Genomic DNA, 17,490 nt, shown 5'->3' on the forward strand with positions numbered 1-17,490 from the left:
TGCGACGCTATTTGAGCCGTTTATCATTCCTAGGCTGTAAAGCCTTCAAAGACTTGTTCGGCATTATCGTTGTTCCACAGTTCAATTACTGCCTGCTGTGCCCCAATTTTCCCCGCAGTCGTTTCAGCGGAGCAGGACATCCATGTCACCAAGGAACGACTGCAGCGCCACACAGAGCCACCAGCAAAAGCTGACACAGACAAATAGAACATTAATTCTTTTCCAGCTCATTTTCACAATCACTAGGTAACATTCACACACTAAATGCTGAACTTTCTTTGAACCTATAGAGTGACCCTGTCAGTAAGTTCAACAGTAACTAGCTGTGATGATGTTACGACACACTTTTGTTTCTATTTTGTCTATTTTTGACTTCCAGCGTTCTCTTCTGTGTCTTCCTGCCAAATGCCTTTGTTTTGTCCACCTCTTCTTCTCCTCCTCTGGTCGTCAGTCTTCCCAGGTTGTCTGTCCACGAACCTCAGGATGCCTGGACAACCGTGACTTTCTCACCAATTCCACCTATCACTTTAGCCTGCTTTCGCCCGCCACTGTACGCAGTGTGTGTGTCATCATATTCCCTCCCCCGTCGTTCAGATAAAGTCACCTTTCCCACTCAAGACTCCATCCGTCCAAATGTCCCTCAGTCTCCGCCGTTGTGTAGAGCTTAAACCAAAACAATGAGCGCTTACTACATGCTGTCAGCCCGGGAACTACTCACCATCATAAAGCTGGGCCTCATATCCTTGGGTGATTTTGTGAAATAATTCAAATATGGGTCAAGCTTCAGTTGTTAAGTGCAGGGCAATCCTAGCCTGTGGGATGGTGGCCATCAGGGATATTTGTCTGTTGTGTGAAGTGAAAAACAAAACAGCCGTGGATGAAAAACAGGGAGGAAGCCTGGAGGTGAAGAGTGAGCAAAATAACTAATTCATTACGACCATGTTTCTTCAACATGCCTCTCATGATGACTATTAATGAGAGTCATGTTTCACTGTCAGTGGCAGCTTTTGGCTCTGATGGTTTGTTATTGTTTCATGACCGACAGTCATAACACAGAACACAAACACGCCTGTGCATCAGATTCTCTCCCATAAAAACTCACTTCTGCCTTCTAAAGATCTTCAGTCACCTAGTGGAAAAGATGTCATTTTCATAACTCACAGGCTGTAATTAGCATCAACATTTCAACTCTGTGGTGGACAGACACGAGCAACAAACGTCACATGTTCAGCGATGACGGTGACAGCTCAAGATCAACGGGCCGCCCTCTGGATCTCATTCATTCACACATGACTTTGGTGTCAGGAAGAATCAGATTTATGAACATCTGTTCTGGGAGAGTGATGGCGGCCTCAGCGCGCCAGTAGTGATTCATTACTGCCACCCAGCGGTTGATCTCTCATTTACAGCTAAAAACATGCTCCAAGTCTGCGCTTGAAAGCTGCTGAAAAATGTTTTCCTACTTAAACATTGGGCGGTTTGAGTCATCTATTGCCATATAAACATGGTGTAGCATGAAATGTTTTAATGAAAAAGAAAGTTTATTTTGGATAAAACTATGTTCTAAAATAACTAATGGATTTCTGATGGAATGTTGTTTTCCAAATATGTTTCTTCGTCTTGGCACATGGTACTGTAATATAAGAAAGTGCAGCTTATCCAGCCGAGAAAAAAAACGAAATGAACACCAACCTGCTTGAATCCAAGCTCTAACTAGCTGCGGTGAGACATGAAAAAAAGAATGTGACATGGAAAAAAACCTGGCAAAGATATAACCAACAATATCAAGTCCAATGTCCTAACCAGCTGAACCATTTTCCCTGCCAGGCAGCTCTTAAATTCATCCGTTTATACGAGGCTTTGCTTCAGACAAATGCTACTGAGTAAGAGACTCAAAAGGACCTGTAAAATCAGCCAAGAAAAAGTACTGGCACTGCTTCTTGACACACTCATTACTGTGCCAAAAGTTAAACTATTGCAAGAGTCAAAAGTCCTAAACAGTTTGTTGTCATATGCTTTAATTGACTACAGAGTCATTTCGGAGTGTCTTCCATGTTTTCGTAACCATGTTGCACTTTGTGATCAACAGCTGATGGTACGCACATTTGCGGCACTCGGTATGGGAAGTCAGTCCAGAGGAATAAACATTTCGGGAGAAGACCAGGAAAGTATCCGGCGAGAGAGAGTTTGGTGGTCATTTATTTTAAAAGCTTGTGATGAAAAATGAGTGCGTGAACACAAATGCATCTCCCTCTGGTACTGAGACCTTCTCGTGTCCACACAATAGCAACCTTGTGAGTCTGTGCTGTTCGGTCTTGAAGCGAGAGGAGGAGAAGAGGAGGTGAAGTCGGGGTACGAGGCGGGGCTCCTCCAGCTTACATGTTGGTGCTCATCCTGGTCTGGCTGTTGGCTGGTGTCAGCTCTCCCTGGCTGCCTTCTCTGGGGGGGGACTGAGGATGTACACACAACACACATGACTCTCACACATCAGAAATATTCAAGTCATCAGGTTTGACTTTAAAAACAGTATATATCTGAACATCAACTTCTGTTTTATTAACATTATTTGTTGTGTGTGACTCAATTGAATTTTATTTTTTTACTTGAGGTAAACCCACAATTTCCACATGTTTATGATACAATGTAGTTTACATCGTAATTCGCCAGCAAAACATTTAGCCGACTCCTGTTACTCATATATTGTGTTACGCATATTTTCCTTTTTCAAGCAGCCTGTCCCAAACACACAGGACAGTTGTCTTGAATCATATTTGGAGCAACACAAGCATCATCTGCTTCACCTTGACGTGGATCTGGTTGCGCAGCACTGCAGCTCGGAGGATCATAGCTTTGGCACGTCTCTGGAACTCCTTTCCCATGTGAAGGGACTTCTCAAAGGTGGTGCTTCTCTGGTCCACGTCCCTTGCGTATAGAATCTGAAACCAGGCCCAGAGGCGGTCAACACCGACCATGTCAGGAAAAGCTGAACACTGGCCCAAGACTCACTTTGCTGTGAGAGTCAATGCGAGCGTTGATGAGGCCCTCCAGGATGAGCTGAGTCAGCTCATCTTCCAGCGCCGCCACTGTGGTGTTGAAGGCCAGAGCCATCTTCGTCATGTCTGCCGAGACGTACGGGCTGAAATACTGAACACAGAGCAGTTCAGAGCCACTTATTTAAACAAACAGCGGGATTTGAGGTTTCAACTGGGGACATGGACACATCCGCTTCCAATATGAACTGACACATGATATATCAATGTTATGTTCAATGCCTCATTTGCATTAAAAACAAAAACAAATTCTGTGTCCCACCTGGATGAGAGCTCTGTTTCTGATCTGGCTGTACAGCGTCCTCACGTGCGGTGCCAAGTACATGTCCAGCAGCAGGTTGTCCTGCAGAGACACACCACCGCAGCTCACGCAGAGGTCAACACCACACACATGCTAAACCTCCTCCACACACTATTGCACCAAATTGTGCTGAAGATAGCTGAGAGACGTTCAAAGTCATCTCAAATCCACAAATAGAAACATTATTTTGTCCCATGTGAACTTCAGCTGCGGTCCTCCAGGGGAAAGGACAGCTATTTATACACGGTCACACAACTTTCTAAAGTCAGTCGACAAGCTCTCAAGAATTGCAACAAATGCACTTTGTTTACCTTCATTTCATCCAGGAGTTTGAGACAAGACGCATACTTGGACTCGTAAAACTTAAAGATGATGTCACGGATCTGGGGCTCCAACTCCAGAAATAACTTAAAAGAGCTGCAACAGGAGAAGATTAACTTGTGCACCTTCATCACAAGGTGAGTTCCTTCAATGCTACCTGCTCGATATAACATTCCGCTGCAGCTCCTGACGGTCGAATGTCGCCAGCGCACACAGCCCTCCGTACACAGCTACATTACTGGGTGACAGCAGCTGAAGAAACGCAGGTCGACCGTTACTAGACTTAACTTTCAGTTAAACCATTGTAACTCGTGAAAATTGTTGGCAACTGTTAGCATTTCAAACAGTGAAAGCAACAGAGTTTCAAAAAACCAAAAGACTGAACTGACCTCAGGACAGTCACAGTGGTCAAAAGAAGCCTGGAGGAAGCACTTGGCGGCAGGTTTGTACTTCCTCGACGCCAACTCTGCCAGACCTGAAACAGAAGCCATCATCAGCGGCGGCGGCTCACTCGTGATCTTGAACCTCTCCTCTGACCTGCAGCACACTTCAGTTTGGTGAGGACAGCTTGATTGTGGCTGTCTCGTTCCCCCCGTTGCTGTGGGAAAGCAAGAAGAGCAACGGTTTGAAGTCTCGTTTTTTTTCCCCGATGGCACCGTTTCAGAGGACAAACCCTGACTGGATGTGACAAGAACATTTTGCCAGTCACCGGGCCTCTACATTAAACCATCGCGGCAAACCAGGACGGCAAAATAACAACCATAGTACCTTCACAATTGTCTTTTGTTTCACATGTTGCAAATGTTAATTATCACATTTAAAAATGGCTTCAAGTGTCCCAGCACGGGTTCGAATTTCCCACTTCAGAGTAAGTCAGATCTGTAAGTCTCAGATGGACCCCAGCAGTCAAGCTGATGCTGTTCTGCTCTCTTCGGCGCTGAACTGTAATGTAATGACTCAGACTATGAATAACTTCAGTGATGATAATAATGTGTCGCGATCGTGTTGTATGAATGTGAAAAGAACTCGACACCACACATGAGAGGTTTCTGAATTATAAAAACATTTAAAACGGCAATCAAGTCACAGCCTAATTCCCTATACTGCGTTGGCTCTAGGAGGTCAAGACAAAGAAAAAACAGCCTTAAAATAACAAGAGGGGAAAGAATACTTTGGTAGCAGGGGAAAATGGAAAAAAAGATTAACTTAATAGAAAATTAATGACTGTAATTAACATTTTTTAAGAGAATTTGTTGTTTGACATATTTCATTTTATAAAAGACTTAATGTATAGTCACTCAATATAATTCATAAAGGAACACAGAACCCCAATAACTACAAGAACTGTAGTTATCTTTAGAGCTGAACTAGTGGTGGGGGAAATGAATACTTATCAGAAACATTTCTGACTAGTTTTATACTTGAGGGTCTCATAAGGGTCAAAATCTAAAATGGGACGCAATTCTACTGTGGATGAAGTTCAGAACAATGGATCAAGCATTTAGTACGTTTGCTCACCATTCTAAAAGGCATATTCTTTCATTATTGAACAAGGTCAGTTCGCCTCACCTCTGCAATTTCTGGTGTCGACTCCGCCTTGTTCACGTAGCTCAGCACGTGGGACCAGTTCTGTAGGTAAACGCTAACCTGTGAGCCAAAAGCAGGAGGCCATCATTAAGAGACGCATCAGCTGATGCTTTTCGCTGCTGGTAAAAAAGATGCCACTCAGTAGTTATGAGTCACCAAAAGCCACATATTCCTGGAGTGCTACTCTCACATGCCTTGATTGTTGCTAGGCTACCACACTGGCTGAGCACTTGGAACCACGCTTGCGCTTGGCAACATTCATTCTCAGTCAATCCTACGCATCGGTGGATGCCGTCAAATTAGAAGCCCATACTTCAGAGCTTTTGTATTGACATCATGTGTTGCTACACAACTGTTTCTGTCAACGTGACTCAGAGGACCATGACACATGTACGATGCACGTCGTCATCTGTCCGTCAGACACATCTTCTCCGCCATTAGTAGACACACCCCTGCGCAACGCACACGCTCCGTTTCGACTGTTTGGCTGTACCTTGATGACATTGAGACACATGTTGATGACATGTTTGGCGCTAGTGCAGTAGTCTCTGGCTCTTGAGTAGCACTTGAGGGCGTTACTGAGGTCTCCACAGTCCAGATAGTGATCACCCAAGTCATCGTGGCCTCTCCTGGTGATCGAGAAAAAGATGATCAATAAAGTTTCATCATTTATCTTCACAGAGCTGTGAAAGCTATAAAGTGTCTTCAATAATCCACCAAGACTTTTCAGATTTGAGAAGTGGCTGGCACCTGATGCTTTCTTTGATAGAGTTGCCTTTGTAATTCTTCAGGTCAGTGTCCAGCTTCTCCAGTTTAAGCAGAGCTTTTTTCCGTGTTGACTCAGCCCACGCTGAATCCAGAGGAGGGGGCACCACAGCACCTTCTGGCACAGTGTCAGGAACTCCCTGTACTTCACTGAGGAGAGGAACAACAGTCCACCATTCTTAGCTTTTCTATCATAATGGTTGGTGCACAATGTTCATGTACACAGTTCACGGGTTCTTTCATCTAAATCCAGCAAAAACTTCCATCAGCATAAAGCAGCCACATCTGGACCTATAAATGCAACCATCCTGAAGGTTGAAAGAGAAATGTTGAAAGCCTGAAAGCTCTGGCCTACACCCTTACTTCTTGTTGAAAACAGAGTACAGCAACTCCAATGAGCACTTGAAAAGCTGCACATGATAATCATCAGAGAATCTCGAGACTGCAGGTTTACCGTGTGGCCTCTGTAAGTTTTCTGTGGATTTCTTCATAGGTGTCGACATTGAATGTTCTCTGGACGAAGGTAAGGGCCATCTTCAGAGCCTCGACTCGCAGTTGAGGACAATGCTCTGCTATGAACTGAAGTCTTTCGATGCGCATTAACCCCTTATAGCTGGTGGCATACTGTTCCAGGTCCTGTACGAAGTTAAGAACATGAGAAGTGAAGAGTGTCGAGTCACCATTTTAAAGATGCATTTGTCCATTACCAGTGTTGGGTTCTCCACGATGTAGTTTGTATCTGGCGCATTCTGCTGGTCCTCCTGGGGGTCTGCATCAATCTGCATTGGCTCCACAGCCCCCTAACAGACGACACGGTATGAAACGAAACTGAACTAAATTCGTGGTTATCAATGAACCATACAATTAATATTGTGAGCGTGCTAACCGTCACGAAAGTAGAGTAATCGAACTCATGTCTAGAGTCATCTCATGTTGCCTTCACATTAGCACTTACTGCAAGAATTCAATCAAAGACCTAATTAACCAGATCTGATGGCCTGACACGTTAAAACAGGCACGATACAGATCTCGTCATGTGAAAAGAAAAGAGCCACGGTAGCTTTGCAAATAAACCGGTGAGATTCAACTCTCCTCTAGACTCTTAGACCTGCTTTTAAATGTGTCAGTATGAAAAGAATAGGAACATCACATTTCGATAACATTACAGAATGAAGAAAAATCCCCCGTAAGTGCAAAGCAGTAGCCAACAAACAAGGCTTCGGTTGTGTGCGTATGTAAAACCACAACAATACTGACATCGCCTAAAATGAAACCTATGTTAAAGTAGTTTCAAATAACACGTACGAAGAACTTGGAAAACTTAGATTCCAGACAGTCCACCAGCAAGAGCTCATTAGCTTTAGCTAGCTGTAAGCTGTCACTAGTCCTGTCTCTCGCAAGCACGTGAAGACTTACCTGGAAGTTAAACACTTGCACGGGTAAAGGCATCTTCTATTCCCTACTCTCGCTACGGAACTGAGACCTGCGTGATAAAATAAGATGTGTCACAATCCAGCAGCAGGGCCCCCGGCCTTGTTGTCCTCTCACCGGAAGTACTTGACACTACGGCTCGCGGGAAGGCGCAGTTTGACGCATGCGCAGGGCCGCATCTCGCGACGCAAAGTAGTTCGGAACCTCCATTATTATTAGTATTATTATTATTGTATTATATATGGGCGAAATTAATTTAAAAAAAAGAAACAACAATAAATCATAACAAAGCATACATCATTATTATTATGTACATGATAAAATGTGACCATCCTGAGAAATGTACGTGTACGTGATTGGTATGTTTCTCCACAAAGGCTTCATGTTGTCCGATAAAAAGTCCTTGACATTCAGCGTCATTTAAGAGGTTTGCGCAACAGTGTGACTCCAAATCTCTCTCTAGCCAGTGAATGCTGACCAAGTCTTCTGTGAGCTCGATATCCATCACTGCACGTCAGGGCTCACAATCCTCATTATCAAAGCTATTTATAGTATTTAAGCTATGAATCTTTCATTGTAGTCCGTCCTTATCTACCTAAGCGCGTGTCCCACTCAATGATGGTAAATCAACGACGCATTTTCATTCAGTCACTTAAATTTTACTATGGTTTTTTTTTTTTCTTTTTTATCAATTCAAAATCGGTAATTACAGGTGCCAAAGCTGCCATCGTGTGTGAGTTGCAACTGCAGATGTGGAACTGATAGTTTTGTGCTACTGCTGCACTACTTGATCACATAAATGATCATTCCTTTCATTGTAAGAAACCTTTTGCGGCTACATCTAATTATTATCTGATGACTCTGACTTTCAATTGAATTGTGTGTGTGTGTGTGTGTGTGTGTGTGTGTGTGTGTGTGTGTGTGTGTGTGTGTGTGTGTGTGTGTGTGTGTGTGTGTGTGTGTGCGTGCGTGCGTGTACTGGGTAGATCCTCAAGTGTGGGGACCAGTTATTGACAAAATACTGTCCTCGGGAGGACCTTATGCCACTGTTTTACCCATGTGGCTGGACTCAAGCCTCAATTTGAGTTTGAAGACTTCAAAAATAACTGGGTCATTACTCATTACCTAGGGTTAAGTTTGTCCTGGTTAATGTTATCCGTTTGTTGTGGATGATTAAGTTAAGCATGAAAGGATAGGAGATCCCCACATAAATACAAAAAATACAAACACGTGTGCGTGCACGCTGCAAGACTCTTCGCTAAATGTTTTAACATCACAGGCGTCTCAATGAGAGCATAACCAACTCGTATAATATACCACAGCTTCTAGTCTTTTAAAACGGAATAACGGACCTGCTTGTTCGGGACACAAGTGTTAAGTGGACGTTCTCACCACTCCTGGAGCAGCGACCTTTTAAGATGATTTGCGAGCTGCTGCAGAGGCGCGCAGCGTCACGCAGAGTGGGCGGGCTGCGTGGGGTTTTAGCTACTATTAACGTTTGTGTAGCACCTATGCGAAGACACCGGTCGCTACGCGCTTCATCAGCTGTCACCGCAACAATGGCATGTGACAGTAGTATTAATGCGGTCGACTGACCAACAGAGGAGCGCTCTGCTCCGGCTTCTCGGGATCGCTCCTCCGATCGTGTGTGGATTTACAAGTGCCTCCGTGACATCAGATCTATAGAACACGTGGGGCTGCTCGCCTGATTCTCTGGAGCGACATCCTCCTGCAGCATCTCCCCGGATCCCACGTCGGCCCTGGCGGTGTTATGAGCGGTGATGACAGTCGAAGCACTGACCCGGTAGGACTCCATGGGCAAAGCAGACCAGGGAATCCAGAGCGCCCAGACTCGCCGGCGGGAGCGCGTCGAACATGTGGAGGAGAGCGGAGGCTCGCTGGACCCGGAGCGGGAAAAGAAATACGCGGAGTTGTTCGAGCAGCTGGACCTCAACAAAGACGGACGCGTGGACATCAGCGAGCTACGGACCGGACTGGCAGCTCGAGGTCTGCACCGAGGAGAAGCGGAGGAGGTGAGAAGGCTCTGCGATCAGATCGCCGCTAATCCTGCTCATGTAAATGAACTTCGGCAAATGAGCCGCAGTTTCTACATCAACTGTTGGAACGTTAATTCACTGCACTGCGGCATTAATGTGTCAATTCCATGTAAGGGATGGTTTTGTCGGACTCCCACTCCCTTCACTTGCCAAGTCTGTTTACGTTTGAGTACATACGATGTAAAATGGATCCACAGCGTGCCAGGTAAAAACAACTGTCAAATCATAGTAATCTATGGCGACAGAACGAAAAGGTAGTGGCCCGTACGGGGATCGAACCCGCGACCTTGGCGTTATTAGCACCACGCTCTAACCAACTGAGCTAACCGGCCAACTGCTCATAGAGGCAGCCTACAAGATACATATACCATTACCATTAGTGTCGCTGCAACATTTATTTTTTTAATTGGGTTATATGTTGATTTAAAAAATGTACATTACATCTATGCTTATTTAGTAATAATATTGTGCAATATGGGGAGCAGCTCTGCTAACTTGTACATGAAGGCTGACAACACTGCAGTGACTATGCCTAGTAAGGACCTTAGTTTGGCTGTTTGCTAGTGAATCACAATTATATTGTTTCACTCGTTCGAACTTGCCAGTTGTTGCACAACTATCACTTTACATTACTTTATTCTTCTCACAATGATGATGAAATTATAGTTGCTACAGCAGCCTAGTGACATTTAAGACTTTGATACTCACAAAGCAACCACTCGATTGACATTGTAGAAACAAAACAAATAAAAAAAACATTAAAATTAAGTACACTAATGTGCAGCAATGTCCAAAATAGCCAGCAACAGTGTGTCCGGTCAGACGCAACCACTCTGACAGCAGTGGGCAGGAAGGAATGATGGGATTCCCATCCAGGTGGACTAGCTGATTTGTCTCTTTCCAGGCTCCTTGTTCTGAAAATCTATGTGTTCATTTGAGACACATGACCCGGATCAAATCCAAAGCAGTCCTTGTTTGAACTGAAATGTTGTGGGTTCCCTACCACAGTGATCCGGACTCACCTCCTATCTGCACGGGAATCAAACCTAGTGCAGATGAATATTTTAACAGTGTTGAAACACAAACCAGAAACTGTTGAAAGACAAGTTCGTCAGGCGCTCACAACAATGTCAATCTCTGCTGATGAGGCTATAACAGTGGGTGCTGAATCTGTTTGTACCATGTGAGAGCTTGGCAGTGACCTCCTTCCTCTGACTCTGATGCAGTGTAGGGTTACTTGTAGCCTTGTACTGTCTCTCACACTTTGTTTTTATGTCCGGTGCTGTAATATTTAGAATATAGGTCAAGTGCTGCTCATGCTGGGGAGATGGAGTTACCAATGGGTTTGTTTAGGTATCAGAGTGTCTGTTAAATGGAGGTGATAAAATTGCATGTCTAATTCAGACTAACTTGATTGGGTCAGACTTGTACTAAAAAGTAGGAAGGTAAAGCTACACTGGAAAACCAGGCAGGGTGGGAATTACATGGAGGGGTGTAGTGACTGTAGAGGAGACAGGGGTGTTGCAGGTGATGTGGTTGGTCAACGCTTGGGTGTAGGGTCTGAGTACAGTAATGGACCGGACTAAAAACAGTGTTGCTTAAAGCTGGAGGGAAACTGAGCAAGCTACGAGGGAGGGACTGTGAGCAGCATCCAATACACTTGATACATTCCAAGTTGAGGAATGACTGAATCAAGCAAAGCCAGTTCTCATTCAAACACCATCAATGTAATGCTTCTCTCAGTGCTCTGAGGTTCAACCTGTTCAGTTCAGGTATGTGAATCACGATAAAGAAACGTGTGAGTGAAACTCACAGGTGTAGTCCAGGGTGAGGGCAATGCAGGGCATTGGAGCATTCAAATGTAAGGAAATAGCCACAAGTGTGGGGCGTGTGGCTTCACTAGGCAACAGATGGGAGGAGCAAGGAGATGATGAGACATTGGACTGAAACTCATTCCCTCTTTACCTCAGCATCAGAATCCAGCAGGACAGGTAGAAACAGGTGTCATCCATGTTTTGGATTTGCAATGCAAAGTTGCTGTATCGACATCTCAAGAGCAAGTTAGGCTTCAGACAACGTACACTTAATACTGATCCTAGCCATTCTTGTCACCTAACATGTGCTGTGTGCCTCAGGTCTCTGCAGGGGTGGTGAAAATACTGGGTCACAAACAAACAGAGAGTCTTGGTCATTCACACTCATGAGTTTTGTGGGCCTCTCCACTTCTCCTTTAATAAGAAAGGTCTCATCTACCTGCAACGTTTTGACAACAAAAAGACAACAAATCATTCGAATTTAGAAACATATACAGCTGCATATATGCCACAAACAATTTGCTTGGTGAGGTTAGGGATGTGGAAGATGGAATGAGTAAACAAGATAACATATTTAACCAAAAAAATGTCTCATAACTTGACAACAAAAGAAAGAAGCACATTTGAAACACAAGACATGACTCACAGAGGGAGATTCTGCAGTGTTTTGTTACGGCAGAGAGCTTTCCTTTGCTCAAACCTTGGCTGTATTCATTCAAGGTGATTGCTCCAGCCTCACACCAAGAAGGTTGTGAGTTCAACTCCAGCATGAGGCAGCTCAACATCAGAACAGGAAGGTGGTCTGCTGATATCATAATAAAGGTCCTGAACATGGTGTGAGAGCTGCAAAATCCGTTATCGCCAGTGACACGGCCTCAGTATGGAGTGCTCAGAGGGACATCGCCATCTATAGGAGACACTTCACCCACACGCAAAACAGAACTTCTTCTGATGATTCAACAACCAAGTGCAACAGGCTGCCATTTTATCTTAGTATCTGTGGTGGAGGTCCTTGACTGGAACATCCATCATTCTCTGTCACAACGTCATGAATCTGATTCTCAAACGTTTGTGTTGAAAATGTTATGCAAATGTAGCCGTTCTGCGTTCATGAAATTGTCTCACTATTTAGAAGACCCTTGCATTCGACATCTCTCTTTCTCTCTCTTCCTCTCACCCTTTATCCTAATTAAGAGGAGTTTACATGCAGGTAAGCTGTGGTTTAAATCCTGACCTTCACAGGTGGAACACAGTCTTCCTCTCCGCTCAGTCTGTCTACACCTTCTGACCTCAATGCCACTCTCATTTCACCACGATTTGCGCACGTCCACCTGCACATTGAGCTTTATTGCTGTCCACAGCCAAAAGAGAACCTCCTGGTCTCCTTTCACCCTCACGTTTTCCCTCTGGACTCACAGATCGTTCTGGAGAGTGACATCAACCAAGATGGATCCCTGGACTTCCAAGAGTTCTCTCAGTACCTGCAGACTCATGAGAAACGGCTTCGGCTCATGTTCCACAGTCTGGACCGCAACAACGATGGTGAGTGAAGAAACATACTGGAGCTACCCCGTCGTTATACTGCTCTTCTTTGAAGAATGAGGCTAAAAACACCTGAGATGTATTTTCATGTTTCTGGGTAACCAGCTAATATTAGCATTAAAACTCATATACATCCACATGACATCACATGAAGACCCCTTGCATGTAAACCATTCAATAAATTGCATGAAAATGTGCTTGATCTGTTCTGCAGGTCGGATTGATGTGGAAGAGATTCAGCATGTGCTGCAGAAGCTTGGGATGAAGGTGACGATGGAGCAGGCGTCCAAAATACTGCAGAGGTATTCGGTTCATGGGATCTTGGGGGTTGCCTCAGCAAGTCAGCATCCTCCACCTATCATGATCAGCCTCCATAGTCTCACCTGTTTCCACCTCAAGTCCTCCTTTATCCACGAACCTCAGCTTTATCCAGGGGACTCAGACTGATCCACAAAAGGGCCACTATCAGTGCAGCTTTTTTGCTCCATCTGAACAGCAGACGGGCTTATTACAGTCTGCAGACACCTGGTGACATGGAGTGCTCTTGACTGGTTGGGATCAAAGGAAAGATGGAAATCTCTCAGGCTGAAATATAATAGCCATGAAAGTGAAAAGAATTATTTCATGCTTTGACATAACAGTGGTACAGTTATATGCAGATTTGAAGGGACAGATTGTGAATTTATTACAAATATTACTTTGGACGGTATTCTGTAAAAATTATAAGAAAAATGTGCTAGATCATTTTTTGCAGGAACATGAGTTTGGGATTAATTTTTTAAAAAGGGACCAAGTTGACTTTGATTAAAAAATTAAAAATAATCGAATTTAATTTAAATAAATAAAGCAGGTATTTACATAGATCCGCCAAAGATGTATTAAATACAATATTAATTGTTTCTATCTTAGTTTGTGCAGAAGATTTGATATGGAATTCTAACTTGCCCATAATTATTCATGCAAGAAAGTTTATTTCTTTTAATAAAAAAAAAACTGCACCCGCTGTGGCCATTTGTGGGTGATTTGGAGGCCACTCTAATTCAACCGAATTCTATCCCACACCGTTTTAACTGCAATTCAAGAACATATTGTTGCTGGTGATGAAGCGCTGCAGCAGTGACCCCTTGTGTCTCCACTGCATTCCCAGCATGGACAAAGATGGCACCATGACCATTGACTGGAATGAATGGCGAGACCACTTCCTGTTCAATCCTTTCCATAACATGGAGGAGATAGTTCATTTCTGGAAGCACTCCCATGTGAGTCGAAACCCTGTGATGAGTCACTCATCAAACCTGCATCATTTCAATCTGTATTCATTTCTAACACCGTCGCAAGATGTTTGACATTGGAGAACATTTGACGGTGCCAGACGAGTTCTCAGAGAAAGAGCGGCGCTCTGGGCTCGTGTGGCGGCAGCTAGTGGCCGGCGCTATGGCTGGCGCCGTGTCTCGGACTGGAACGGCACCACTAGACCGACTCAAAGTTTTTCTACAGGTGGGTATCCTCATTTTCCGTCGATGAAAAAGAGGATAAAATATGACTTGATTTCCATCATGTGTTTATCATAGTGTCTGACCAGGTTGTATTTTTGTGACCAGGTCCATGGCTCTTCTTCTCGGGGGGTCAATCTGTGGTCAGGACTGAGAGGGATGGTCAAGGAAGGAGGTGTTTCATCACTCTGGAGAGGAAATGGCATCAACGTTCTGAAGATTGCTCCTGAATCTGCCATTAAATTTATGGCTTATGAGCAGGTCCGAGCACAGAGGTCCTGACAACGGTCTTCCTTTGGCTGGGCTGAGTTTGCTGACTCCTTACTGTCTCCAGATCAAGTGGTTGATCCGTGGCAGTCGAGATGGAGGATCATTACGGGTGCAAGAGAGGTTCATTGCTGGATCATTAGCAGGAGCAACTGCCCAGACCATCATCTACCCAATGGAGGTTTGACAATCCATTAAGATGACGATGTTTCTGTTGTTGGTTTGAGGGAAGTTACCCCATGCTATTTAAATATATATGCTATTTAAATGTTGAGTCATATATATATATATATATATATATATATATATATATATATATAATGTGAGGTCTGAATGTGACTAAACATTCCTGACACTCAGAAATCTCCCCCTTCACTTGGTTCTTGTTAGCATGTTTATTTCCTCTGGTACTATATTCAGGATGCACCCATTCATGATGCTTCTGTACGTTGGTCAGGTGCTGAAGACTCGCCTCACGCTGAGGAAGACAGGCCAGTACTCAGGTATGGCGGATTGTGCCAGACAAATCTTTAAAATGGAAGGAGTTCAGGCTTTTTACAGGGGCTACCTGCCAAATACACTTGGCATCATTCCCTACGCCGGCATCGACCTTGCCGTTTATGAGGTGTGTCGACGTTTAGTAGCAGTTTAGCTCTTTATTATAGCGTCGTAATGTCTGCTTTTCTATCCTGCAGACGTTAAAAAACGCCTGGCTCCAACGATACTGTGTGGATTCTGCAGACCCAGGGGTTTTGGTCCTGCTTGGGTGCGGCACGGTGTCCAGTACCTGTGGTCAGCTGGCGTCCTACCCCCTTGCTTTAATACGGACACGCATGCAGGCACAAGGTGAGATCACAGGGTCACTACCAAGCAAGGAAGATAATCAAATCTGAATTTGAGTTTCCTGTTTCAGCTGTGACGGAGGGCAAACCCAAACTCACCATGCTGGGCCAGTTTAAATACATCATATCACACGAGGGAGTGCCAGGTCTCTATCGTGGAATTACCCCCAATTTTCTCAAGGTCATTCCTGCTGTGAGCATCTCATATGTGGTGTATGAGCACATGAAGAAACTCCTGGGAGTGGGTTTCTGCTAGAGGAGGCTGGAGCAATTTCCAGGTGAAAGGAAACGAGAACTCATGCTGTCTCCTTCAATGTTTGATGTTCCTTTTTAAACCACATTATTTATGAATGTGTTTCTATATTTTTTAATTTGACTCCGATGTTTACTGCTCATTTGTTCATCAAATGTCCTGATATTGCTTTTCATTTTTTGACATTTCAAAACAATAATGATTGTTCATGTAGTTGACGTTTGCCCTGAACAAGCACAGATATGCGGCTCAATGGTGGCAACTTTCCCCACTCCTTGAGAAACTATGGAAGACTGAGAACTGCTTTTTTCTGGACTTTACAAACCCAAGAACGACATGAGATTCTTCAGCGTTCTCTCTCTGGGTATTTTGGTCTGCACTGAAGTCTTTGATAAGATGAGAACTGAACTGTTTTTCTCAGCTTTGTTCTAAAATAACAGCAGCAGCTGGTCAAAGACAGTACTCACACACAAGATCAGAATAGGTGGTCGTAATGACATATGCCATGGCTGACAGAATCAGGATTCAAGATCCTGCTGCTGCTGGAATGACAACAAGATAACCCTGCAGGAGTGAGAGGATGAGGTGGGCTTGATATTGGTTTAACCAATAACTGAGCTGTGGAGAGGATACGGTGAGTCAGGCAGAAGGGGCCTAAAGGTTGAGTCCATAACGAAGAAGGGTAGCGGAACACTAGAATGTAAAACCAGTGGAACAGTAGCTGGGCTGGTCAGGACACTGGCAGGGATGAAGGTGGTTCTCTGGTTTCATGGCATGAGACTGCAGTAGGATCCAAACGGCTCAGCTGATCATCATGCTTGGCATGAAGCTTCCCACTGTCATCACATGGAGAGATTGTGATTTATTCACCCAGATGAGAGGAAGGTCCTTCAAATGGCTTGTACCACTGACAGTCAGTGAGCAAGCAAATGGACGTTTCTGCCAGAAAAACACGCGACCGAGGAGGCTCACTGCTGATCCTTGCAGTGGTTGGTTTCACTTTTTTCTCTTTTATTAATGAGAGGAAACTGAAGTGAAGTGACCTCCTGCCATGAAACCAGATGTCACTGTAGACGAGGACTTAAGACCCGCTCGAGTGAGGAATACAAGCTGTCTCTACTGAGTGGTTCGTGCCCCAACAGCAAGAAGGTTACAGGTTCCAGTACTGATGATGATTTAATGTTCCAATGCACTGGTGCTTCAGCTAAAAACCTCAGAATAGATTAACTTCAAGAGTAGTTACACATCAGTTCAGAAGCTGCTGTAAATGACTACTATTTCCTGAATGTGTTTCTATAGTCTGCAAATGTACTCTCTTCTCCTTTTTTGCTCATGGTTGTTTTTATTTATTTAATAATTGATTCCCTGGGAAATGCTTCTGAAAGACCCAACGGTTTGCTCAAGAGGCCTTTTAGAGTTTTAATGCATGGGTGCATGTTTGCTGTTTTCCAGCCTCAGTGTGTGCAATATTCTGTGTTTAAAATGAGACTGCTGCTGAGTGAGCGTGATGACAGCCAAAAAGACCACTTCTACTTTTCAAAGAATGTCCGCTGAATATGCATGTGCACTTTAGACGCATACATGAGGAAGGTGAAGCTGAGGCGATGTTCACGAGTGAACTGCAGGATGAGATTCTTGGTCACTCAGGGGACTGTATTAAAGGCTTGATATGTCTGTGTCCGTGTCTTTTCTAGAAGCAGGTTGCAGTGACTGATTTGTGGGTTTAAATCCTTTTGATTTTAACCGTATAAATGAGTTCTTGCACAA

The 17,490-nt window shown here is 44.2% G+C and overlaps 2 protein-coding genes and 1 non-coding gene across 3 annotated transcripts; 1 reads left to right on the forward strand and 2 right to left on the reverse strand.

Annotated features, from left to right (window-relative positions):
* Positions 1–2,181: 2,181 nt before the first annotated feature.
* On the reverse strand, positions 2,182–7,620 carry gps1 (G protein pathway suppressor 1). The gene is made up of 15 exons (XM_053851661.1): positions 7,573–7,620; positions 7,441–7,507; positions 6,732–6,824; positions 6,479–6,660; positions 6,010–6,174; positions 5,753–5,888; positions 5,242–5,319; positions 4,210–4,270; positions 4,062–4,147; positions 3,830–3,924; positions 3,663–3,768; positions 3,313–3,393; positions 3,007–3,144; positions 2,802–2,936; positions 2,182–2,450 (listed from the first exon to the last, which is right to left on the reverse strand). The coding sequence occupies exons 2-15, from the start codon at positions 7,471–7,473 to the stop codon at positions 2,376–2,378; spliced, it is 1,464 nt and encodes a 487-aa protein (XP_053707636.1). The 5' UTR covers positions 7,474–7,507; positions 7,573–7,620; the 3' UTR covers positions 2,182–2,375.
* A 1,321-nt stretch (positions 7,621–8,941) lies between these two features.
* Positions 8,942–17,384, forward strand: LOC128750913 (calcium-binding mitochondrial carrier protein SCaMC-3-like). Its single transcript, XM_053851544.1, has 10 exons — positions 8,942–9,488; positions 12,745–12,868; positions 13,083–13,170; positions 14,016–14,127; positions 14,207–14,365; positions 14,470–14,622; positions 14,696–14,809; positions 15,086–15,253; positions 15,324–15,474; positions 15,542–17,384. The coding sequence occupies exons 1-10, from the start codon at positions 9,270–9,272 to the stop codon at positions 15,724–15,726; spliced, it is 1,473 nt and encodes a 490-aa protein (XP_053707519.1). The 5' UTR covers positions 8,942–9,269; the 3' UTR covers positions 15,727–17,384.
* trnai-aau (transfer RNA isoleucine (anticodon AAU)) lies at positions 9,771–9,844 on the reverse strand. The gene has a single exon. It is a non-coding gene; the product is annotated as a tRNA-Ile (tRNA).
* Positions 17,385–17,490: the final 106 nt, after the last annotated feature.

This window comes from Synchiropus splendidus, chromosome 19 (genome assembly GCF_027744825.2).
Source record: "Synchiropus splendidus isolate RoL2022-P1 chromosome 19, RoL_Sspl_1.0, whole genome shotgun sequence".
Classification (NCBI taxonomy): domain Eukaryota; kingdom Metazoa; phylum Chordata; class Actinopteri; order Syngnathiformes; family Callionymidae; genus Synchiropus; species Synchiropus splendidus.